The sequence below is a fragment of the Populus trichocarpa genome, chromosome 11, assembly GCF_000002775.5.
Source record: "Populus trichocarpa isolate Nisqually-1 chromosome 11, P.trichocarpa_v4.1, whole genome shotgun sequence".
Taxonomy (NCBI): domain Eukaryota; kingdom Viridiplantae; phylum Streptophyta; class Magnoliopsida; order Malpighiales; family Salicaceae; genus Populus; species Populus trichocarpa.
The window spans coordinates 5,567,436-5,592,799 of record NC_037295.2 but is presented as its reverse complement, the minus strand read 5'-3'; the positions used below and the strand labels follow the sequence as shown (position 1 = coordinate 5,592,799).

At 30.7% G+C, this 25,364-nt stretch overlaps 2 protein-coding genes and 1 non-coding gene across 4 annotated transcripts; all 3 read left to right on the top strand.

Moving 5' to 3' along the window:
• Window positions 1-2,319: 2,319 nt before the first annotated feature.
• Window positions 2,320-2,390, top strand: TRNAG-GCC (transfer RNA glycine (anticodon GCC)). Its single transcript has one exon. It is a non-coding gene; the product is annotated as a tRNA-Gly (tRNA).
• Window positions 2,391-13,077: 10,687 nt separating this feature from the next.
• On the top strand, window positions 13,078-16,272 carry LOC7455912 (U-box domain-containing protein 7). The gene is made up of 2 exons (XM_002316793.3): window positions 13,078-13,939; window positions 15,190-16,272. Exons 1-2 carry the CDS (start codon window positions 13,491-13,493, stop codon window positions 16,040-16,042), a joined length of 1,302 nt encoding a protein of 433 aa, XP_002316829.3. The 5' UTR covers window positions 13,078-13,490; the 3' UTR covers window positions 16,043-16,272.
• Window positions 16,273-16,521: 249 nt separating this feature from the next.
• Window positions 16,522-23,542, top strand: LOC7455913 (UBP1-associated protein 2C). Of its 2 annotated transcripts, none has more exons than XM_024580897.2 (2): window positions 16,522-17,795; window positions 23,158-23,542. In XM_024580897.2, the coding sequence occupies exon 1, from the start codon at window positions 16,687-16,689 to the stop codon at window positions 17,791-17,793; it is 1,107 nt and encodes a 368-aa protein (XP_024436665.1). In that variant the 5' UTR covers window positions 16,522-16,686; the 3' UTR covers window positions 17,794-17,795; window positions 23,158-23,542. The 2 variants fall into 2 exon arrangements, with proteins under 2 accessions (XP_024436665.1, XP_002316830.2); XM_002316794.4 differs by lacking the exon at window positions 23,158-23,542 and adding an exon at window positions 18,221-18,504.
• Window positions 23,543-25,364: the final 1,822 nt, after the last annotated feature.

Genomic DNA, 25,364 nt, shown 5'->3' with positions numbered 1-25,364 from the left:
TAAATTTTAAAAATTAAAAAAAATATTATTTCCATATATTTTCAAATAAAAAAACACTTAAAAAAACAAATCTCAATTGAATTTGCTAAGTATTCAAAGAATAATCTTAATTGATTCTAATTGCTCTTTCATTTTTCTAACAAAAAATATTAAGTTCCCAAAAAAAGGGGGTGGTTTTTACAGAAAAGATATAAAATTTGGATGAAATTCATTATATTGATGAATGGGGAAAATTGATTTGAGAATTTGCTATAGCCAATACTCGTTGAACTAATACTTTTTAAGAACAAAATTTGAAGAATTAACATTAACAAATAGACAATTCATAGCACTATTCATCATGTAAATTTTTGTTTTTTATCCCTCAAATTTTATTTTGTTTCATTTTGGTCATTCAACTTTGGTTTCTTTCAATTTGGTACTTAAAACTTCTTATATTGTTATCCTAAATTTTTTTTATTCTTTCCAATATTGCATATTATCATGTGCATGTCAAAAATTATTTCAAGATTGAATGGCATGTTGATTTTACATGAGATAATTTTTAATGATTGTAAAATTTAAAATTAAAAGAATAAAAATTAAAATTGATATTGATAAAAAAAAATTAACAGCCTTATTCACGTGTTTATTGTTCAAGAGGTGTGTAAATTTAATCTTTAGATGTTATATTTTTTTTTGGTCTTTTTTGTTTTTAGATTTTTCATTTAAATTTCAAACTTTATTTGTTTTATGTTTCAGCCCCTTGATTTTAAAAAATAATAAATAAATCATCAAAAAAATTTAGAACAGAATAACTTTAATTTTATTATCTATAAATTCATTTTTTAGAGAGGAATTCTTGTTGGTTTCCACCTTCAATGATACCAAAAAAGAATAGATTAAATCTTGATAAGTTTTTTTTTATTTGATTTGATTATTTTAAGTTTTTAGGTTGTTTAGAATGAATTTTTATATTATAAATGGGGTTTTAGAGGTATATAAGATGTTTTTTCATATTTTTGGCAAAAAAATTGGAATACAAGTTTTAGAGGTAAAAAATTTAAACCTTCATTTTTCAATCCTTGAAATTTCTTGAAGAATTGAAAAAGATAATAGAAGAATGATGCGTCTTCTACCAAAATTAAAAAAATAAAAAATTGAGACGGATAACTTTATAAAAAAAAAAAAAAAACTCAAGTCCTCACATCTAGTTTTTCAGGCCTAGACACATGTCTAGGTTTTTATGTGAGCTCAGCATGCATTCAACCCTATGCATGACCGGATCTCGTTATTTTTTTCTTTGTATTTGAATTATTCTTAAATATATTTTTTTAAATGATTTTCAAATAATTATCTAATTATGCCATTATTTTAAAATAATATTGTCTTTTATGGTTATATCAATATTTGTTTTTAATAATTATATATGGACTTAATAAGCATAGTTTTTTAAATGCAGATAACAATTTTTTTTAAAAAATTGTTTTTTAAGTTTTTGTTGACTAATAAGCATAATGCAGTTTGACTAATGAGCATAATGGACTTAATTAGCATAGTAATTATATATATTCTTTTTATTTTGAAAAAAAAATATTTGAAGTTTTGTTTTTTCAACAAAAACTTATATATATATATATATATATATATATATATATATATATATATATATATATATATAAAGAAAAACAGGTTTTGATTAAAGATATGTCTTTGTTATAATTATTTAAAATTGTTAGAATATTTTTGGATATTGATTTCAATTGCTTATAGTTTCTATGCAAAATATATTTTTTGTTAAAAAATATATTAATAAAATAGAGAATTTATAATAACAATTATAGTTTTTCTATTGAAGATGATGAGAATCTATTTTTATTGCCATATAACTAAATAAAAGAAAAATTATAAAAATAACATATATTATAAGATCAAATTAATACCTTTATATGAATTTATTTTTCAATTCTCACTTTAATTTTTGACTAACGATAGGTACTCTTTTTACAATTTATTGTGTCATGTAATTTTCATTTTATTTCATTAAACATTCACAATGTCTTCACATTTTTATCTTATATTAAAAATTAATTTAAAATCTTACCTGTAACATGTAACATAGTACAGGTAATTGGCTAGTTACACCCAAAAGAAGTCAAATTATACTATGAAATTCAAAATGACAGCTCTCAAGAGGAATCAAATGAACAAACATGTAGATCGGCATGAATATTGAGTACCATTTTAGATAACAAAAAAGAAAGCAATAAAGTCGATGAGGGAATAAAAAGGAGTGTGTCACTGTTATTATTGATATATTCATCGGCTTCAATCAACCCAGCACCAGTGGTCTAGTGGTAGAATAGTACCCTGCCACGGTACAGACCCGGGTTCGATTCCCGGCTGGTGCATCAGCATGATAGTGCTTTTTGTCTTTTTAATATGATTTTATTAGAATTGAAGAATGTCCAAGTCTAGCCACCTTCGAACCAAGTCGTTGATCATGACTCACGATTACTACCCACTACTTTCCCAATATATTTACTACCCACTTTTCTTTCTCTGTTACTCCCTACCTCTGGAATTTGAATATTCAATTTAGTGATACCATAAAAAGACTCCACCAAGAATCCATTAGATTGATGTTTGAGATTGTAATTAATACGTGTTTGGAAATATAATTGTTATTGTTTTTTATTTATTTTTATTTTTTAAAAATTATTTTTGATATCAGCGCATCAAAATGATCTAAAAACACCAAAAAATATTAATTTAAAGCAAAAAAAAATAAAATAAATTCAAATTTTTTTAAAAACGCCTTTTAAACTAAAAAACAAACATAATTAATAAATAAATTACTTTATTTGTTAAAAATAAATTTTAAAAAATAAAAAATATATATTATTTTAATATATTTCTAAAATTAAACATTTAAAAACAAATCATACCATATTTTGTGCTTCACGCCAGTCAAATATCTTGGTAAAATAATCTAAAGCAACATAATCAGTCAATGAAGAAGAAAGGAAAGCAGCCCTTAAAGGTACAGCAGTTTGGCAACTTTCAACTAATTAAAAATGAAACCATGATTATATTACTATCTTTTTCAACTTGTTACATTGGAATTTGGAAATTGTCACTTTATGTTTTCTGTACCATATATATATATATATATATTGTTTAGAATCTCTAGAAAAGACAGCCGGTTTTGAAAAAAATTATAAATAAAATCTATCACCCAATTAACCATTAAGCTTTGGCCAGCTTTGAGGAAACATAGCCTAAAATTCTTTATTAGGAGCACGAAGATAGGTATGAGTGATCTCAAGTGCTATCCATAAAGAAATTGGACCAGACATTGTTTGTTCATATTACATTGAAGGTCAGATAAATTTTTTAAAATATTAAAAAATATTAAGAATACAAAAAAAAATTTATTTGTGTTATTAAACTTGGTTTAATGGGTTAATTTTGAAATCTTGTAACATAACTTTTTATCTAATTCCAGTTTCAAATTAAATCGTACGGGAGCTGGCTCGAATTAAATTGATTGATTTCAAAAATTAAAATGCAATCTTAAAAACTGGTAAAAACATGGCTTATTTTTTAACAAAACTTCAAGATGATAACTTGTGAAGGTCGGAATGATGCGTTGTCTATTCATCCCCAGAATCCGACCATTGTGATGGCTGGAAAAACGGGGTCCTTTGTTTTTTTATTCAAAAACTCATTTTCAACCTATTTCTGACCTAAAACACCTAGGAAACCTTATTAAATCAATCTATAACCACGAAAAACGTAAACAAACCCATCCTAAAACCCGAAATCCATCCGAAACAAAAACATTTCTGGGCTCATATCTAATTTTTTAAGGTGTTTAAAGGTAAGGAAAAAAAACATGTAATATTAACTCATCTCATCATATGGAATCATTTGACATAAAAAGATTGTATTAGTGGTTGGATTCCTCACCAATAGACATTTTCTCTCTCAAAGCTGGAATGTGACGACATCATCTCTTTCCTCCAACCAAAAACAAAAACTTGAAAATGAGTAAAATGAAGTTTGGTATCAAAATTAAATTTTGTAAAATTCAAGGTACCGGTCACCTAATAGCTAAAAAAGATAGGGGACTCAAATGAATTTTTGACCAAAATTTTCAATCCGCTACCTATATTACTCGTTTTTTTCACATCAGTCCTTTTTCTTTTAATTCAACCCTCTTTTACAAAAACAACACGTAATTGGACTCTAATTTGGTTTCAAAATGGCTCAATTGTGGAAAAAAAATTGAGAATCAAATTAAAATTTTCAAAAACTACATTATTGTAATGTATAGTAAAATACAAGAGAGTAAACAGTATTTTTGTAAATAGTTAAAACGCCTCATGTTTTAGCTTTATGTACGAGATGACTTGCCCGCGCGCTGCCGCGGGCTTATAAAACAAATGCACTTGATGGTGTTATAATTGTGAACCAACGCTAGATAAGTAATAAAAATTAAAGATATGATGGAGCAAATATTTCATGAAGAGAAAAAAAAGTTGTGTTAGTGATTAAAAACTTAGAGACTGAACAAAATAATTTGTAGCAATCTACAATGTTTTGTGAGGAAAGATACAGTGCTTTCGCCACATGATTTAGCTTTTCAGTTAATAAAAAGCAAAAAAAAAAAACAAAGCTAAATTCTCTACCAACTTAATATTAAAAAAAATCAATAAAGATAATTTTGGAAGGAAAAAAACCCATGAGAAAAAATATTGCAGCAATTGACAATGTTTTGTGAGGAAAACTATAGCGTTTTTCCCAATAAAATAAACTAAAAAACTATTTAGAGAAATATTATAGCAATCCACAGTGTTTTGTGAGAAAAACTACAACGCTTTCCTCATATGATTTAGCTTTATTGTAATTATAATTCTTAACCAACTCAATATTAAAAAAAAATGACAAATATAATTTTGAAAAAAATTATAAAAAAATCACATGAGAAAACATTGCAACAATTCACAGTGTTTTAAAAAAAATAATAAAGCTAAATTCTTAATCGACTCAATATTAAAAAAAAATCAACAGAGATAATTTAACAAAAAAAATAACAAAACCAACACTAAAAAGAGGAAAAAAATCATGTTGAAAACACTGTAGCAATTCACAGTGTTTTGTGATGAAAGCTACAGTGCTTCCCCACATGATTTAGCCTTATTTGTAATGACTTGTAATTGTAATTCACAAACAACTCAAAATTAAAAAAATAAAATTGAAAAAGATAATTTGAAAAAAATTATAACAGCAAAAAACTATGCGGAGAGGCACTGTAGCAATCCACAATATTTTATGAGCAAAGCTACAATACTTTCCCCACATGATTAAGCTTTATTACAAAGTTAAATTTTAACCAACTCAATATTTAAAAAAATAAAATCGATGAAAATGATTTTGGAAAAAAATATTATAAAAAAAGAAAACACAAAAGAAACTGGAAAAAAACCATGTGAGGAAAAACTATATCAATCCATAGTGTTTTTTGAGGAAAAACTTGTATTTACTTGTAATTACAATTCTTAACCAGCTTAATATTTAAAAAATAAAATTGACAAAGATAATTTTAGGGAAAAACATAACGAAAACAGAAAAAAAAAACCATGTGGGAAAAAACACTGTAGCAACCAGCAGTAATTTTCAAGGAAAGTTAAAGTGTTTTCCTCACATATTGTAACTGTAATTTTTAACCAGCTCAATATTAAAAAATAAAATAAAAAAAGATAATTTCAGAGAAAATCATTAAGAAAAACCATGCGGAGAAACATTGTAGCAATAAACAATGTCTTAAAGAAAAAAAATTACAAAACTAAATTTTCAATCAAATCCATATTAAAATATATATATATATATATATATATATATATATATATATATATATATATAATTTTGAAAAATAAAGAAATAAAATAGAAAAACTATGTGGAAAAACATCAAAGCAATCCACAGTATTTTCAAGAAAAAATTACAAAGTAAAAATTTTAACCAGGTCAATATTTAAAAAGTAAAATCAACAAAAATAATTATGGAAAAAACAAAAGAAAAAAAAAGAAAAATTAGGAAAGTTGAAAAAAAAAAGTAATTTTGAAAAAAAAACAAAAAAAAAAGGAAAAAGTTACACAAAAAAAGAGGGAAAGAATCACTGTGGATTACTGTTGTAATCTATAATGAAATGTGTGTGGGGGAACAGTAATTCCCCCACACCATTTAGATTATGTTTTAATAATAATACTAATAATAATAATAATAATAATAATAATAATAATAATAATGATGGCCATGGCAAGGCAGCCTAAATGCCATAAATGGGAAAAGCTCTCCAACTCTTGTTCAATGACTTCAAACATTGGAAAGTTGAAGTCAAATCACAAATTTAGCTTCGTTTTAGCTCAAAGACTAAAAAGCTTGGTATCAGAACATTAGGAGAAGCTTCAGGTTTCAGCACACAAAGCAGAAAAGCAAACAGAGCCAATTGCCTAGAAAGGGACCATATATTTTATTTTTCTTCAAGTCTCATCAAAGTCTAGAGCTACTGCTTTTACGCTTTTCGGCACATAAAGTCTACAAAATGCTAGGTGCAATAATGTTGGGGATGATATAATCATCCAATGAACTTTTCTCTATCTTTCTGGTAATGCAGTTGTTGATTGTGGGCATTATTCCCTTTTATCTCCTCTGAGATCTGACTTGTTCAAGCTCTCTCTCTATCTTCTTAGCGTACAAAATTAGTGGAGTGCCCATTGCGAGTTCCATTTTGCATACCTCAAGTGTTAAGACCTTGTTCTTCGCCTGCGATCGAGCAACGTGGCAGTACATGAAATTTTGCTCGTTGGGAATTTATCTTGCACCTTTTCCACTTCCATTGATGTCATAGGCCTCATTGCCGATGAAAAGATGTGAGGGTTCTGCGTTGGCACCAAAAACAGGAAACATGTTGGGATTCTATGATTATTGCCTTCGAATATATCAGAAAAGGAATTGGAGACCGTATTATATATCAAGCATGTGGCAAAAGACGTGTGTATCGATTAAGATCCATGACATCCTGAAATTTTTCAAGTATTTTCTAGGGCAAGGAACCCTTGTAAGGGTAAACAAGATAGGTGTCACTACTACACCTAGTTTTGAGCCATAATCTTTCTACTTGCCTAATTTCATAGAATCCATAAACTGAAGTTATAGAGAAGAAATCAAACAAGATAACGCAAATTGAATAGAACCGATTCATTCTATGTACAAATGGCGCCTAGGTCTTTCTTTCAAGTTTCGAGAGCAAAAATCTAGAGCTTGTAGTGCCTATATTTCCCCATGTGTAAGCTAACTACTTGATCGATGGTGTCGTCACACATCATTTTATGGCACCCATGTGTTTGCGTACTCCCAATTCCGTCAACCACAAACCATGCTAGCCATGGTGCCTGTTCCACATGTAGGAAAACCTAGGGCTCGACAAATGGATAAAGTTTATAGTGGAATCCTTGTTGGAAATGCCACGAAGCTCCATTATTAATGCAAAGTCCACCAAGAGTTTTAAGGGGAAGAAGATAGAAAGGGAGAGGTCAATTTTGGTGATTAGCGGCGCACTAATAGACGTTTTCGCTGAGTAGATAGTTGACTAATTAGCAAGGAAGGCACGGCTACAATTTTAATACTAAACCTTGTCTGCATCTACATATTGTTTTGTGTTTATGGTGCTAACCATTGTCTACACATGCATGTATATGATGAATTTATGTTTAAATAATACAATATTGTTTGTTGTTTGGCTAGTGTGTGTGTGTTTATGTTTATATATATATATATTTGATAGGGCTTGGCGCAACCGAGTTCTCTCCCTCCTCTTTCTTTCTCTTTATAATTTCTTTTATTACAACAAGCTATGAGTTTATTATAACTTTATATAGAGATATAACAAAAGGAATATGGTTGTCATCTTGAAGACTTGAAAGATTTCATCTAGATTTTTTCATATTTTTTTGGATATAAAATACCAAGTTTTAGCTTAAAAAAATCTTATTCTTTCTCTACTTCTTATCTTTATATTATCGTTACCTAAAAATTATAAAATAATTATGGTATTAGAGAGTTTTTTTCTTGTAGGAAAATACCCTATAACTATTAGTCATGAAAAAAATTCAGATTCAGTGAAGTTTTTTTCAAGTTTCATTAAGTTGAGTATGTGTGTAATTTTAACTTTTTTATAATAGTAAAATGATTGTTTTGCCCCTTTATTTCATTTCATTTTTTTAAAACAATAAAAATATATTTTTGTTTTTATAATCAGAAAAAATTAGGACATACACCTAAGGGTATTTTCTTCCTTTTATACAAGCTTTGTTGTTAATTCCAAACCCATTTAGGGAATTTTAGTCTTTTTAACTTGATTAATTATTGTTTTAATTCAAAAGGTTGTTGGTGTGTGAGATGTGCTCGTGTCCAATGGGCGGCACATGCAGTGCTAATTGCCCAACTTGCCATTTTGTCATGTTGTTGGAAGCATTATTGAGTCCTCTTCCTCCTTGTGCGGTGCACGGGTAGTTTGTCATTGGTGATTGTTTTTCTCTTTTCTGTCTCCCCCTAAAAAGTACACATTGATCCTCTTTATTTTTTGTGTTTTAATTTCACTCCTTATTCTTTTATTTTTTAATTTTTTTCTTGGCTCTTTTGTTAAAGTTTTATTAGTTTTCGATTTCGTCTTTCAATTAAATTTTATAGTGTATTGTTTTTTAAAAATTTGATTCTTATTATTTTGGTTTTTTTTAATTTTTTGTAAAGTTAATTTTCTTTTCTATTTAACCTTCCAATTAAAAGTTTTTTGTTTCCCTCACAATTATGTTTTTATTTGTATTTTCACCCTCATTCTTTTAGTGACTTGGGTCACGGGTTTGAAATATTAACGCTGCTCGATATCCTTTTTTATCTCATTTTCTTTTCTAATTTCATAATTCGACATTATTTTTTTCTTATTTTTTATTCTAATTTTGGTTTTTAATTTAATTGATGCTTTTTGAATGTCTTTTTTAAAATTACTTTTTTAATTTATGTTTCAATTAATATCTCTCCTCTATGATATTTTTTTTATTTTTTATTTAACATTTTTTAATTAAATTTCTTTTTAAAATTGTTTGTATGTATTTAAGTTTTGAAGATATTATTCTTATTCTTCTATAATTTTTCTATGTTTTATATGGAAGAACTTTATTTTTAAAAATAAAAAATATTTATTTTTAATAAATATTTCTAATATGGAAAACCTTGCATAATATTTTTTATTTTATTTTATTCAAACAATTTCATGCATGTATTTAATTTTGTTATCATTTGATTTAATAAAAAAATATTTTTATTAAACAAATTTAGTAAATATATCTGGATAAATATTGTACCATGTTGCGGGATTAAATATCTTGACCTACATATATCTTTTCATTTTTTTCTTTTCATTTTTAGTTATCATTCATGACTTTTTATTTATTTACAGATATAGTTATCAATTTATGTAATTAGATATTTGCGTAAGTTTTTTTTATTTATACCTAGAATTGTTTTATGTCAAAAAAAGCATGCATATCCATTTTTCTCAGAGAAAAAGTATATGACTCGTAGTGGATCACGAGTCAAATAGCTAGTTATAGAAAACATTAAAAGGTGTGATATTTTTACTGTAGATAAACATTGTTCACATACTCATAAGTTAGTATGGACTCATTGTTTATTTTTATTAATTTATTTTGATCCTCAAAGTTTTATTTTGAAAAATTTGATCCTAATTGAAGCTCAATTGATTTTGATTTCTTAAGCAAAGGTGGAATTGAAAGAAAAGTGACCTCAATGAAAAAGGCTAAAAAAATAGTTGGCATTCTAGATTCTTAGAGACAAATATACTTAGGTCCTCCATCTTTAAAAATAATATAATTTATACAATTTAAGTCCTTTTAAATTTCAAAAAATCAATATTGATACAAAAGTTTATTTTTGTTATTTTCTTAGTCCCTGGTTTAAAAGATGAGAGAGAAATTGTTAAATTTCAATGATAGAAAGAGAAAATCAATACTGACACCAATTACAACCACTAAAATAGTCGATCTTGGTGTCAACAGATTTTATTTGGTGATGAAAGTTTCAATTAGGTGTTTTTTCACTTTGAAATTACCTAAAAAACCATATCTAAGTTGGAGAAGATTTTTGGTTTCGGGTTGATTTCAAGTTTATGTGTGGTTTTAATTGTTTTTTAAATTCCATTTATGAGTTTGTCAAGGTGTTTAAGCTCTTTTCTATGTGTTTTGGGTTGAAAATGAGTTTTTTGGTTAAAAAACATAGACACCGTTTTTCCGACCACCATAATAGCTGAAATATAGAGAAAACCAAATGACATGTCGTGTAGAAATAATAGGGTGGATGATAAATCGTCAACTTAAATTTTATTTGTAAAAAATAGGGCCAACGCACAGGTCCTTTCTAAATAGGTCAAGTGTTGTAGTGCTTGGTCTCTTTCTTTTGAAAACTAAATCATGCTTTGTTTATATTTTTTTAAATAGTTTTTTTTTAATTTATATTTATATCAATATCCTTTCTTTACTATTTTTTTTTTTGTATTTAGTCTTTTTTTAAATAGTGATTGTTTATTTTGTATGTATTTAATTTTAAAATAGATTATTCTAATTTAGCTATAATTTTTTTATATATAATTTAAATTTATTTAAAAAAATACTTATTTTTGAATAGTATTTCTAATAAGTGCAACTTTGCAAAATAATTTTTTCCTTTTGATTTTATTCAATCAATTTTATATGTGTGTCTGTTTCTACTATTATTTGATTAAATAAATAAAATTAATTTTAATAAATGGAGTCATTAAATACAATCAAGTAAATAACTCATATTACTTGATCAATTATCTTGATTTACATTCGTCTTTCAACTTTTTCAGCTATATATTTAGTTATCGTTTGTGACTTTTTTTTTCATGTATTGACACATATGATTCTTGTTTTATTTAACTAGATGCATGCATATGCTTTTCGATTTACATTTAATATTTTCTATCAAAAAACCTGTATGCTCAATTTTTTTGTTGGAAAAAAAAACATTCAACCTGCGGTAGAGCGCGGGGCGAATAGCTAGTAAAAAACTAAAATGTTTTGTTTTTTAATGGCTAAATCATTGTAGTCACACTCAAAAAATAATATTCACTAAAATAATGTTGTGTTTTTTTTTCAATTTCATCCTTCAACAATCAATTTTTAAAATTTTTTTATTTTGATTTTTTTCAATTTAATCTTTCAATATTATGTTGTTTTGAGAATTGTGATTCATATTTTTTTTCAATTTTGTTTTTTTGTTGGATTATATATAACTCTCATGAATTTAGTTTGTTTTTCTCGATTTCAACCTTCAACATTAGATTTGTTTGGAGTGAGACTTTGTAATTTTTTTATTTACTTTCAATAAATTTATCTTGATTTCATAATTTAAGTTACGAGTTTTTATAAATTTATCTAGATCTTATAACCTATTTTTTATTTGCATTCCATTGTTATCAATTTTTTTTATTAGTTTGACTTACAATGGTTAACTATTTATCATAATATAATTAAATAAAATTTGCGTATTGAATCAATTCAGAAACATGATTCAAGAGTTTTTTATTGCTTTTTTTAAATTATACTAGCAGTACTTAATATATATTTTTTATATTAATGTTTTTTAAAATTAACCGTAGCATAGCGCGTTACAGAATGATCAGTGCCCGTCATCACAACGAGGAAAGTGGAAGACCTGAATTTAGTTTGACGCCTAAATTAAGGTAAGTAGATGTCTTTCACAGTTAATCTCCGTCTCATTTACGCTTCAAATTCATGCTTTTCATCGCTACAATCGATTCTTCCATACTCCAATTTTGAAATCTCAAAAACATAGGGAACCAATGAAGTTTTTCTTCTGATATCGCAACTTCCAATTTTTAATTCATAAGAGGAGCTGAAGGGTTGACATTTACAAAAAAATTTATATTAATGTGGAAGTTTGGGTCAGCTTGTGTATATCTCGACTAATCTCATGGGCCTTGAAGTTAACGACCATGTAACCCTCAAGTAACTTTAAAGTTTGTGAAATTTAAACTGATGATCTCTAATAAATAAATCTAGTATCTGTCCAGCTGAGTTACGGACTTCTTAGTAGACATTTCTTAGTAGACATTTACAATTCTTTTTCACTTAAGAAGAATCAAAATCAATACAGTGGTACTGACTACATTTATAAGAAACTGAATACAGGCAAGGAAAAGGGGGGAAAAAATACTCTGCTCATAAATTATTGGCCATGAATCATGCCATGTGAATAGCTGTGCAACAGATCAAACCCAGTCATCTTGTCATTTCTGAACACGATCATCGAGCTAGCATTTCGAGACATTACAATAAAATGTCGAAGCCTTGATCTACTGGAAAACCTAATATTTCTGCTGCCACAATGTTTTAGAAACAAAGGATATACAGGCAGGTTGCCACACTGTCCTCACTGACTAGACAAGAAAATCCTACATGTTGGCTGGTTTTCCTTTGTTCCAGCCACAAATCTCTAGGACACGTTGTATTTAATTATAAGATTAATTTAACAGAAGAATACTGGGATAGAACAAGGAAATCCACTGCTAAGTTTTTTTCTTTTTGCTGGATCGCTTGAAATTGGATTTCATGAATGTTCATCCACCCAATTTCTCGGAGAAAATACTATCACAGCATGGAAGCAGATCTTTTTTTATCTGAAAAAGAAGATTTTCTCCTGAAAATCTAATAAACTAACAGCCCCATTTCACTGCATGGATGACAGGTGTTAAAGAGCAAACACCACGGCTTGATAACAGCGCCATTATCAGCGAGCACCAAGGCTAATGCTGCTTGAAACCACATGCCATTAATTTAGCTTACATAGATTCAGAGATTTATTTAAAAGTTAGCTACACTTTTACCATCCTTTAAGGAACACATTACTGATCATAGTGCAAAGTTCAATACAAAGAGTCAACAAGTAGTCTTAGCCGTCCGATAAATTGTACCTCAAGGAAGCTTCGCCAAGATGGGTTAGGTGACAAAATCACAATCCACCAAATACCCCGATTCTGTATCCTACTACTAATGGTGTTAAATACATACGTATCGCTAATCAATCCCTCCCTCGTCAGATGGCATGTATTAGTAATTTATGGGTATGCAAGCTAGCGATCTTGATATCGTGCCTTATGGTTTGAGAGTTAAAGAGACAACACTGTTCCCTCTGCATGTGCTCTCTGCTCCTCCTGTAATTTTCCCTTCCAGATTCTCTCTCATCTTCCCTCTTATCAGACAGTTCTGCCCCATATATATATACTCTCCCTTTCACTCTCTCAAAGGTCAAGTCTCGTAGATGGTTTTATAGAAAAAGAAGAGTTGCAAAACAAACGCAAAAACAAGATCTTGATTATTTCCTTCATGTCTCAAACGCTAGGACCAAACATGCCTGAAACAACTCCTTCCCCCTCTATCTGGGCACTTTCTCACATGAAACTCCGATTCTTTGCTCGTGTCAGGCGGTTCTTGCAAACCAAAACGATACAGAGGAATATTAAATCAAGAAATAAAGCTATGGTCAGTAAAGAAGAGCAAGTAACCACTGCGGATAAACGAAGTGGTGATGATGATGATGATGATTCTGTGGTGCTACAAAGATCAGTGAAGAGACTTCACTTTGGAGGCTTGGAAGAGAAGGAGATGGCAGCTATTGAGATTGAAAGATTAGCTAGAGAAGATGTTAAGATGAGAAAGATGATGGCTGAGCTTGGTGTTATTCCTGCCTTGGTGGGGATGGTGGCTTCGGAACTAGCTGGCCGTCGGAGAGTGGCTATTAAGGCCTTGATTGAGCTTGCTAATGGAACTTACACGTAAGTCCCTCTTCTTCTTCTTTTCCTAATTTAATATAATTTGATTTTCGTTTTTTCTTCATCTTTTCTTGGACTACATTATGCACAGTAAATTACAGTACTATTACACCATCGGTAAAGGCATTGCTTTCGTGCGAATTAGATGTTAGGGACAATAATGATCCTATATTCTTATTTATTCATGGCTTAACTACTAATGAAATTCAACTAGAGTCCAGAATCACTCCCCGTTAGACATTCAATTGAGCAATTTTCCTTAAGAAATTCTGTACCTGTTTTGATAAATAAACGCAAAAGACAGCCTCCGGCAGGCCTTGGCATTGTAGAATTTGCCTAAACCTAACATCAGCTCGGGTGCTACATACACCAAGGTCTATAAAACTATTTGGCGTGTATCGAAGGGTCAAATCCCACTAGCACTTTAATTTGATCAGCCAACTGCTTTAAAGCCATTGTGGGTCTGTGACTGACCATCCATGTCAAAATCTATTATTGTATTGTAATGTTAAGAAGAAAAAACCAAAGTCTGTACAAAAGAGCTTATGGATTTGGATGTTTTTTCAACCGAGTTTGAGAAAATGGAGTCGGGACTTCGGTACCATCTAGATTTGTTTTTTTTTTCTTTTTTGGCAGGACTCCCAGTTATTTCATATAGGAGGGCCATATCAAATTTACTAACGATGGTTTCACATATGTTTCTTATTTTCTACGAACTCATTTCTCAATCTTATTACATCCTGTACAAAAAACAAAAAAAAAACTTTGAGAATCAAAATATTCAATAATTAATTGGGATCAATTGGGAGGCCACGAAGTGCGCTTGTTACACGCTCTATTGGGAAGCATAGAAGGAGGCAATGATGTTATTGAATCGACAATGTTGTCTTTAAATAGAAACTAATTACAGCTCATGAGAATTATTGCAGGTGATCATCAGATTCCCTGTGATCCCTGAACGATAAACAAATTCATCTTTTGACTTCCATCTTTCAACTTAGATCTAAATCCAAGAATCCCTTTTGACTTTTTTTAGAAAGACAGCAATTTGTTTAATAAAACAAGTCTGTTCGTTGGTTCGTTTGGTGTGCCTGATGCTCATCTTTGATGGGGAGACCTTTAAAAATGCTACTGTCTTACTAACCCTAGAACAATAATGATACACCTTTTGTTTTATTAGCTGCAACTAGATTAGTGTGCTGTTCTTATTTTAATTAATGTATTTTTGTTTTTTGTTTTTTTTCACTCTTCAGGAACAAGGCTCTCATGGTAGAAGCAGGGATTTTCTCAAAACTACCAGTTAACATAGATGTTTTAGAAGAACCAACAAGACATGAATTTGCAGAATTGATCCTGTCATTATCTTCCCTGGCAAATCATACCCAATTTCCTCTTGCTTCATCAGAAGTTTTGCCGTTTCTGATTGGAATTCTCGAGTCAGGCTCAAGCTGTGAAACCAAGGAGTCGTGTTTGGGTACTCTATACAACCTGTCGGCTGTGTTGGATAATACAGGAGCTTTGCTCTCTAATGGGGTAGTTCAAACTCTCTTGAGGTTAATATCAGTAAAAGCACTCTCCGAGAAAGCCCTTGCAACACTAGGGCATTTAGTGGTGACCTTAATGGGGAAGAAAGCAATGGAAAATAGTTCACTTGTGCCAGAGAGCTTGATAGAGATAATGACATGGGAGGATAAACCAAAATGTCAGGAATTATCAGCTTATATTTTGATGATTCTAGCTCATCAAAGCTCAGCTCAACGCGAAAAAATGGCTAAATCTGGCATTGTCCCTGCACTTCTTGAATTGGCGTTACTGGGGAGTCCTCTAGCTCAAAAGAGAGCACTAAAACTATTGCAATGGTTCAAAGATGAGAGGCAAACAAGGATGGGGCCACATTCTGGGCCTCAAACAGCAAGGATCGCAATAGGGTCACCTGTAAATCATAGGGAAGCTCAAGAAGGAAAGAAATTGATGAAGGATTTGGTGAAGCAAAGTTTACATAAGAATATGGAGTTGATAACTCGGCGAGCCAATGCTACTTCAGGGCACTCTTCCATGCTCAAGTCCTTGGTTATCAGCACAAGTTCTAAAAGCCTGCCCTGCTAAAGATTTTACAGGCCCTTTAGCAATTTCCAGGCGGCTCTTAAGATCCCAGTTCTCATTTTTGTTGATTATTGAAAACAGATCAAGGGATTGTGACCCTTAATTACCACATAAATGCTTTTGTGTGCAGTGTAGCTGATGATAATTGTACATGGCGGAACTAAAAAAAACTGCAGTCTCCAGATGGGGTCTCATTCCCATTCTTTCCAAGAATATCAATTTCAATTCTTGCACGAACTATTTTTCCTATTTTTATAGCCTTCCAGTTGCCAAAACTAGAAGATCAATTTTTGCTCTCCATGGCTTCATGGCTACTAATCATAAGCTTATGTGAGCAAATTTCAAGCTGCTGCAGTCTTCAACAAGTATCTGCACTGGGCAATCAATCCTAGCCCAGATCAAAATACCAGCCCAAGCCTCCAATAATAGCCCAGCCCAATTAGAACTCATTCAGGATCATCAAGCATTGACTTGAAACAAAACAACATCAAGGCCATGAAACCCTAAACGGTCTCCCAAATCCCAAAAACTTCAATCTCCACAAAATCAAGACCGGTTTTATTCTCTGTCCAGCGCATCTCCCTCCTTTCTAGGGTTTATTCCACGCAAACCACCAATCCTCCTCCTTCTCCGCCGCCATCGACACAATGGACTTCATTAAAAAACGCAAAGCCGACGAAAACGGCAATTCAATCCCCACCGGCACCACTCCCTCATCCCCAATCACGCCACTAACCCCCGAAGAAATCCGTAAAATCATCGAACCATTTACCAAAGACCAACTATTAGACATCCTCCAATCCGCCACGCTCCACCATTCTGACGTCCTTAACTCTGTCCGTTCCGTAGCCGACGGCGACATATCCCTCCGAAAGCTCTTTATTCGTGGTCTCTCTTCCGAGACAACCTCAGAAACCCTCCGAATTCTCTTTTCTTCGTCCGGAGAACTCGAAGAAGCTATTGTTATTCACGACAAGAACACAGGTAAATCGAAAGGTTTCGGGTTTATTACATTCAAACATGTAGACGCTGCTATGCTTTCGATTAGAGAACCCAGTAAAAAAATTGATGGAAGGATTACTGTTACGCAATTAGCATCGAATAATTCGAGTACTACTGATGTTTCGTTAAGGAAAGTATATGTTGGGAATGTGCCTTTTGAGGTTAGTTCTGAGAGGTTGTTGGGTTTTTTTTCAATGTATGGTGAGATTGAAGAAGGCCCGCTTGGGTTTGATAAATCGACTGGGAAATCAAAGGGTTTCGCATTTCTTATATACAAGAATGAGGAGGGGGCAAAGGCTGCTATTGCTGATCCTATGAAAAATATTGATGGGCATCAAGTTGTTTGTAAATTTGCTGCTGATAATAGGAAGGTTAATAAGAATAGTCAGGTTGGTGCGATTACACAAACATCACAACCATTAACGTATCCACCGCTAACAGGAAATTCACAAAATTATGGGCCTGCTAGTACTAATAGCTATCAGATCAATACTTCAATGACGGGTTCTGGATATAATGGATCTTATAGGCATCCGCCATATTTAGGGGCGGGTTTGAATGATGGTGGACTGAATAACGCAGGGGCTTTAATGTATAGGATGCCACAGGCTTCGGGTTCTGGGGTATATCCAGATACCGGGTCTTATGCATTGCCTCAGCACCAGCAGCCATCGTCAATGTCAATGCCAATGCCGCCTCGATTGCCACATGGAGCTGGAGGGATGTATCAGGGTATGCCACCATATTACTGAAGGTAATTATTGCTATTTATTACTTTCAATTGATTTTGTTCAATGTGAGGTTCTTTTATTTTATGTAATTTTACTGTGTCTCCCCCTCCCCCCTTTTTCCATCAAACCTGTTGTTTTGTGTATATAATTGCATTTGTTAATTTTTGGACTAATTGCTGTGTCTCTTCAATTGTCAAGAAGCCTTGTCACAGCTCAATGGATTTGACAGTGTTGTTATAGCATTTTCTTTTTTGGAAAGTGGGTTATAGATAAACAATTATAACTACACTCGTGAAAGATAAGAGTTTTCAAATCTTCCAAAGATACACTGGACTTGTTGTATTTTGTGTTTTATGGCTTTCCACAACTGTTTTTAGCTTGTTATTCTGTCCTTTAGCCTGCATGAGCTTTATTCTACATGTTTGACATTGATGGGTGTTTGATTCAGGTGTGTGAGAGCTTCTTGGGCACAAGTTCTTTAAATGGTTGTCGTGTTTTCCTGAATGCAAGCAATGAATCTTTAATTTAATTATGTGGACTGCTGTGCTCTTGTTGCTGCTTCACTTCATCTGCTTCCATAAGTTGTGGTTGGATTTGTGATGGATGCTACTAACTTTACAAAAGTTAGTTAATATATGTAGAACAGTGCTTTTGCGGAAGGATTGTTGGCCTTTTCTGCTATGCTGGAATTTATGCTGATGTAGATGATAAATATCACTGTTTTTTCTGGTTCGTGCTGTTTTGTGCTGCTAAAGCAGAATTTGGTGTTTGAGTTTTCTTCATTCCCTTTACATTGCTATGGTTGTGTTAATTTTCAATTTCAATTGGTAAAATGTATTTTTTGTTTCACTTGTTATGGTTTCCAAATAGTTCAATACCAACCCAGCACCAAATTTTCTGCCAAGGGTTCCTTCATCGAACTTCAATACTGAAACCAAAACTTGCTCTGTCCCCTACTCTCATTGTCTCTCTGATGCCCTACCTAGCCTGGCTCCTATACTCTCTTTTTCCTGGCCTGGAAGATTGATATTTCTCTATGAGAGAAAAACAACTGTCTTCAGCAATTAGATGATCAATTTGATGTCTTTTTGTCCATTCCCTTTGAAATTGCTTTTAACCTTTCCTCCTTTCTCGTTGTTATTTAGTGTAAAATGCATTTCAGTCCCTTAGTTTGATTTTTTCCCCCACCAAATAGACTTCTTCTATACGTGGTTATTTATATTGTATTGTGGTTTGGGCTTCATGAATGTAAATTGAATTACAGTGCTTCTGGCACCTTGGAGTTCAACTATTGATATTTGTGCTGCTTCTTGCATCTCTACATTTTTTCTTTTCTTCCATATAATTTGTCTGGCAGCATTGTTCTGGTTATTGGGCTCTTTGGGTTACTGAAATATTGAATGATAGTATTTTAAGAACAATCGAAAAAAAACAGAATGACTATGTGAACATGTAGGACAATCATATGGAAACACTATGCAAAAGGGTAGAAATTTCTCTGCAATATGCAGATTTGACAATAAATATAACACACTTGCGTAAATTTGGTAGAAATACAATTGGAATACGCTGATTCTATCCTAGGTAATCTATTGGAAATTAGTGGAAACCTGATTTTGGCTTACATTATGACAAGAGTATGGGATGCATTGGCTTTTTTATTATCTTGGTTGATGTTTTTGTAAGATGTGTCTTCGTAATGTCAAGTTCACTGCTACCTGTTATGAGTTTGTGGCTTGCAAATCAAATTCCCCTTGTTTTATAGGGTAAATCCCTTCATTGGCCCCTTTTCCCTGATGTCCGAAATTAGGTATTTGGCAGAATTGTTTTGAAAGTCTATGGCTGCATCTCATAACCTGTGATATGTGATTCAAATTATTGCTCACACAACCTGTCATTTGGTGTTGGAACTGACAACTTCAGTGTTCTTTGCTTGTTTGTTGCCAATATTTTTGTGGTGGGGCTGTCTTACCACAAATTATATGCACATTTGAAGCTGGGGTTCGAATTTGCTTTCCCATTGGAAACAAGCAACGAGGGACATCCACTCAATGAGCAACCTGTTTCTCTAGGACATCTAAAGATTGGCTCTTCTAATGCATTTTTTGTTGCTTGAAAAGATATTTTTCATTCCATAAATTCTTACAAGTTTTATAAACTTAATTATAGGCTGAAAATCATTTTAGAATCCCATATTTGATCTTAACTCCAGCTAGAAACAGATCTTGCTTGAGTTCTGATTTGCTCTCTTGCAGCGGTCATTGGTTTATTTGTTTGCCTGGGTTTTTCCTGTATCGAAACTGTTGAATTTGAATGATATTTAATTAAAGGTGTAATATAATTGAAGATAGGTTCAATTCTTTATCTTATATTAAACCCAAAAATGAAAGAAAATTTAGATCAATGTGCATTGCACTAAGAGCTATATTACCTTTTGGTTGCAATTTTGATTGTAGATCTATACAAGCATTATAATGTTTGCACATTGATATTTTATCAATCTTAAGATTTTAGGTTGAACCATGTAACAGTAAAGGAAATTGTTTTTGGAAAAGATATAAATTAGTCCTTAAACAATTACTTCTATGGTCATAGCTAGAAGCATATATTTATAGTTTTCTTAGGTTCTTGTTTGTGTGATATTTGTAATGGGAGACTTTAGGTTCCTTCACATCACTGCTTTAATGCTTATGTAGATTTGCATTGCATTGATTCATATTCATATAAGCATTAGAACTGCTGTTTGCTGGCACTATAGCAGCATGACAATCTTTGGTGTTCCAGGTTGCACTGCCCATCAATCATAGGAAATGTTCTAATCAGTACCAGCTAAAATTCAAGTATAATCTTAATTGGCTGTATGAATCTGAACTTCGATTAGGTTAAAGTCATTAGAAGCTTTAGGCTACATCTAATGCTTTAATGCTTACATAAATATGCTGCAAATTGTCTATTTAAGCATTGAAGAAGTTGCCTGTTGGTGGGCTTTATGAATGTATCTGGCTTTACAAGGCCTCTGGTAATTTAGTCGTGCAAACTGTACCTGCAGTTCTGCTATTCGCATCTTTATCTATCTCCTTTTCTTCCTATGTATCTATCTGGCAGCATTGCACTGGTTTGTGGGCTGTTGGGTTTGCAAAAACAAGGTAAAAGGGTTGAAATCCCTCTGCTATGTGCAATTTCTGTCAATGTGATCAAGGCCTAGTAAAAAAAACATTTAACACTTGTCTTAAACATGAAATAAATATAACATTTGCATGTGTACTTGCTTGAGATTAAACTAGCATTAATCTATTGAAATGTGATTTGGGCATTTGATGATCCCCATTTTGATTTTGATGTGCTTTGGCATATGGAAGCATGAATAATGTTGTGATGAAGGGGGGTCATTATGATGTGCAGTTTTCCCAATATGCTATTTGAGTTTGTGATCTATCAGGTAAATCCATTTTCATGTCTTCTATGCTCTAAACACGAGAAATTAGCTCTGCCTGATCTGTTTTGGGAATTCTATGTTTGCATTTTCTCACAATAAAGTTCCGTAAGCAACCTGTCTGTTGGAGATGGAAACTAATGAAAATTTCGATATACATGCATTGCTCAAGGTGTTGCTACGAGACCTCCACAGTATAATTATTATTATTATTATTATTTTTTTTTTGCAAATCTATTATATAAGCATTGAGCTTGTAGTGTGGTGGGAATGTAGCTCTCTTTAAGGGATTTCAAGTTTCCCCGCTTGGATTAATATGCATTAAATCAAGGCTTGTTATGGTATGTTCATTTTGGAACTTTAATGTGTATACAAATAGATATGAATTGCTAATTTATCTGCTTATACAAGTATCAAAGTTTGATCTTCATTTCGGTCCTACTTGTGTGTAGTGGTATTTGTTGAGCCTCTAGGTTGGTCTGAAAGGTAGTTTTTGGATGCTTTTCTAGAACATAAGAGATCGCGACAGTGGAGATAGATGAGACAAGATAGAAAAGAGTACGAAGATAAAATTATGTTTTTTTAGTGACGTGGAAGATAAAATGATTGATTTTTTTAATCCAATTTAGTTATGGTGGACAAGATAAAAAAATATGAAAAAGTCTATTTTATTCTTAATATGGATTGTTAAATTTACATATTTAAAAAAATATTTTTTTTTTTACTTTAGTTTATTTTGAGTTTTGAAATTAATAATATTATGATACTCTAATTATAAAACCATGATTGATTTAACATGTTAACTTGGAGCTTGGGTTGATCTGAATTTAAGAAGAAAAAAATAGAGAAAGAATTGACTTGATCTAATTTAATTAAAAACCCATGTCAATCCAAGATAAAACATTGGTAAAATGCATGTAGAAGTTTTTGAAAAAAACTTTTGTTCAAAACAAGGTTATTGTGATTATTTAAGTAGAAAAGTTAGGTTAGTAGGGTTGACTCTCATGATTAGTGAGATGAACCTTGTTTTAAGTTGACTTCTAAGTTAGGTTTTAAAACTATGATAATATAATTTTTTTACTCAAGTCTACTCATTTTGTCCCTTTTGACTTGTGACTTAACTTTATCTCAGTCGATTCTTGAGATAGATTTTAAAATTATGATAATAACTTTTATTTTTATACAAATATTTTTAACTTGGGTTAATCTTTTAAAATTATGATAATAACTATTTTTATTTTATGATGACCCTCTTGACACGTGACTTGGGTCTTGTCCTAGGTTGACCTTTAAATAGGGTCTTAAAACTATGTTAATAATTATTTTTATTCTTGTATTGACTCAAGTCAATGGTTACCTTCATTTGTGACTCAGGTCTTGTTGTGGGTCGATTTTAAATTAAGTTTTAAAAATATAATAATAAATTAAGTTTTAAAAATATAATAATAAATATTTTTATTTTTACATTGACTTGTGTTAATCGTGGTCAAGCTGACCATGATGAATGATCCGAGTCTTGCATTGGATCGACTTTCAAGTTAGGTTTGAAAACTATGATGATAACATTTTTTTTTATTTTTTTCATTGTTATATGTTTTAGATGGATAATTTTTTGAAATGAGAGTTTTTTATAAAGATATTTTAGAAATAAAAAATAATAAATATTATATTCAGATACATGTATGTTTTCTTTGGACTTTCTAATTTGAAAATATAAAAATTCAATCCAAAAATATTCTGTAGATAAATTTATTTTTATATTTTTTTTTTGTATTTTCAATTAAATATATTATTCTTTATTTTTGTTTCTATTATCTTTTCTGTTTTAGGATAATAACTAAATGGTAGCTCGTAGTTTTATTATTTATGTAATAGATAAAGCTTAACAAATGGATTTGTATGATATTAAACTACAAATGGGTCTACAAGTCTTAACTATATATAGACTTCAGATTTGGTCTTTTGCTACACTTGCTCGGGTTGTTTTGGTGGTGCTTCTTATGGATGGCCGAGATGAAGGTGAGGGCTTCTGTCTGATAGGACGCTCAGCCCAACATGCTGGAGATTCAAGATGGAGGCTGCCTAAAACACTGTTTTGACATTGTTGCTAGCTGGCCGAAGAGATCTTTCAACCAAAACACGTTGTTGCTATTACATTGTTAAGGCTCAATGTTTTGCAACTTTGCACCATATAGTCTGGCCCTTTTAACATTGTAATATGTTTTTACCTATGAATGCGTCAGAGAAAAAAAAAACACAAACATGTAATTTTTCATACTTTGTTCGATTGTTCTCAAAAGTTGGTTCCTTGGAACATCTACGGGGTCAATTGACTTATGATTTGTTGCAGGTGAAATTTTTTTTTTTTTAACATAAAAAGATGAATACATGTGTGATTTTAATGTGTTTTTCTAACATTGAAAAAAATATAAATATGAATTGAAAAACCGATACTTATATATAGCGAGAATTAAATATGTTACTAGATATTAAAAATACTCGTTAACACAATATTGGACGTAAGAATTCAAGTTAATTTTTAATGTAATAGAAAAATATAATAATGTTGCGGGCGTGTTTTATTAAATCATGATTTTTTTAATTGTGAAACATAAAGATGTTGTTTACTTGTTCATGCTAAAATAAAATAAAAAAACTATTATTTCCAATGCATTTTCAATAATTTTAGAATCATAACATTAAAGGTTTTTCAATTATCCTTTACTAACTATAAAATCAAAGAGGAAAACTAAAAAGAACACTTTTATTAATAATTTCAAATTCATGCTATGTTTGTTTCTTGGAATTCACTTTCCGGGAACGAGAAACCACTTTCCAAACTTTCTTGTGTTTGTTTGACATTAGAAAAGTTGGTTAACGGAAAACACTTTCCAGTCAAAGGAAAATTTGACTTAGTTTTCAGGAAAGTGTTTTCCTGAAAATTTTGGGCGGAAAACACTTTCCGGAAGTTGTGAAAAATTTAGAAATATCATATTATTTGCTGATTATATCAATTTTGGTCCTCCAACTTTTGATTGCTATATATATTTTGTTTTGAATATTTATTTTTCAATTTCATCTCTTAAAATTTAATTTTTATATTAACTTTGGTTCTCATTTTTATAATTGTTATTTGCTTTTCCCTTATCATTTTTTAATTGAAATTTTTTATCTATCAAATTTGCTCCTCATTCTTTTGATTGTTACATATTTTTTTGAAATAATTTATTAAATGTTAATTATTATTATTATTTAAATTTCTTCATCTTTCAATTTTTTTTATTTTTTAGATTTGATCTCTATTATTTTGATTATTATTTATTTTATTTGAGATAATTTATGAAATTATATTTTTTCAATTTCATTCTCATTCAACTTTTTAATTTGTAAGATTTGTTCCTCATTATTTTAATAAACTTGAGAAAAAATAAAACATTAATAAGTTATTTTCCAGCTCATTTTCCATGGCATAACCAAACAATGGAAAGTGTTTTCCAATTTATTTTCCATTACACTACCAAACATCGAAAAATAATTTACTTTCTTGAAATTCACTTTCCTGGAATTTATTTCCCAAAAGAAAACTACTTTCCAGCAAAAAAACGGGACCTAAGAGTGAAGCCTTTTTCTCTTTTTAGTTGTTTTTTAGCATGAACAACAGTTACAATTGTTATATTAGGTTTTATGGGTCAATTACTATTATACCCTTACTTATCCCTTCAATTCTGATTTGTTGCATAGACTTGACACTGTATCTTTATTTTCAGGACTTTCTTGAACTTCAATTGACCTCAAATTTTAAACTCAAGGTAAAACAATATGTCATAAGACCCCATGTAAAATTTTAACTCGATCCAACGATTGGATTGAGAGATATATTCAATATCATAAAACTAGATAATTAGTAATTTCCCGTCAAAATCTGAATTTCACATACCATATAATTTACTTAAATCATTGGCGGGGGGGTCTTAGACTAATTATTTAGAGATTTCTATTCATAATTATTATAAAAAAATTCCTTAGATTTTCTTACAACTTTTAGTCCCAATAGCGCGATTGTGCACAAGATTTATACCAAATTCAACATTTCTCACACAAAGGGTCATACGTTGATTTATTTGACATTTCCTTCTATTTTACACATAATATCACCCAA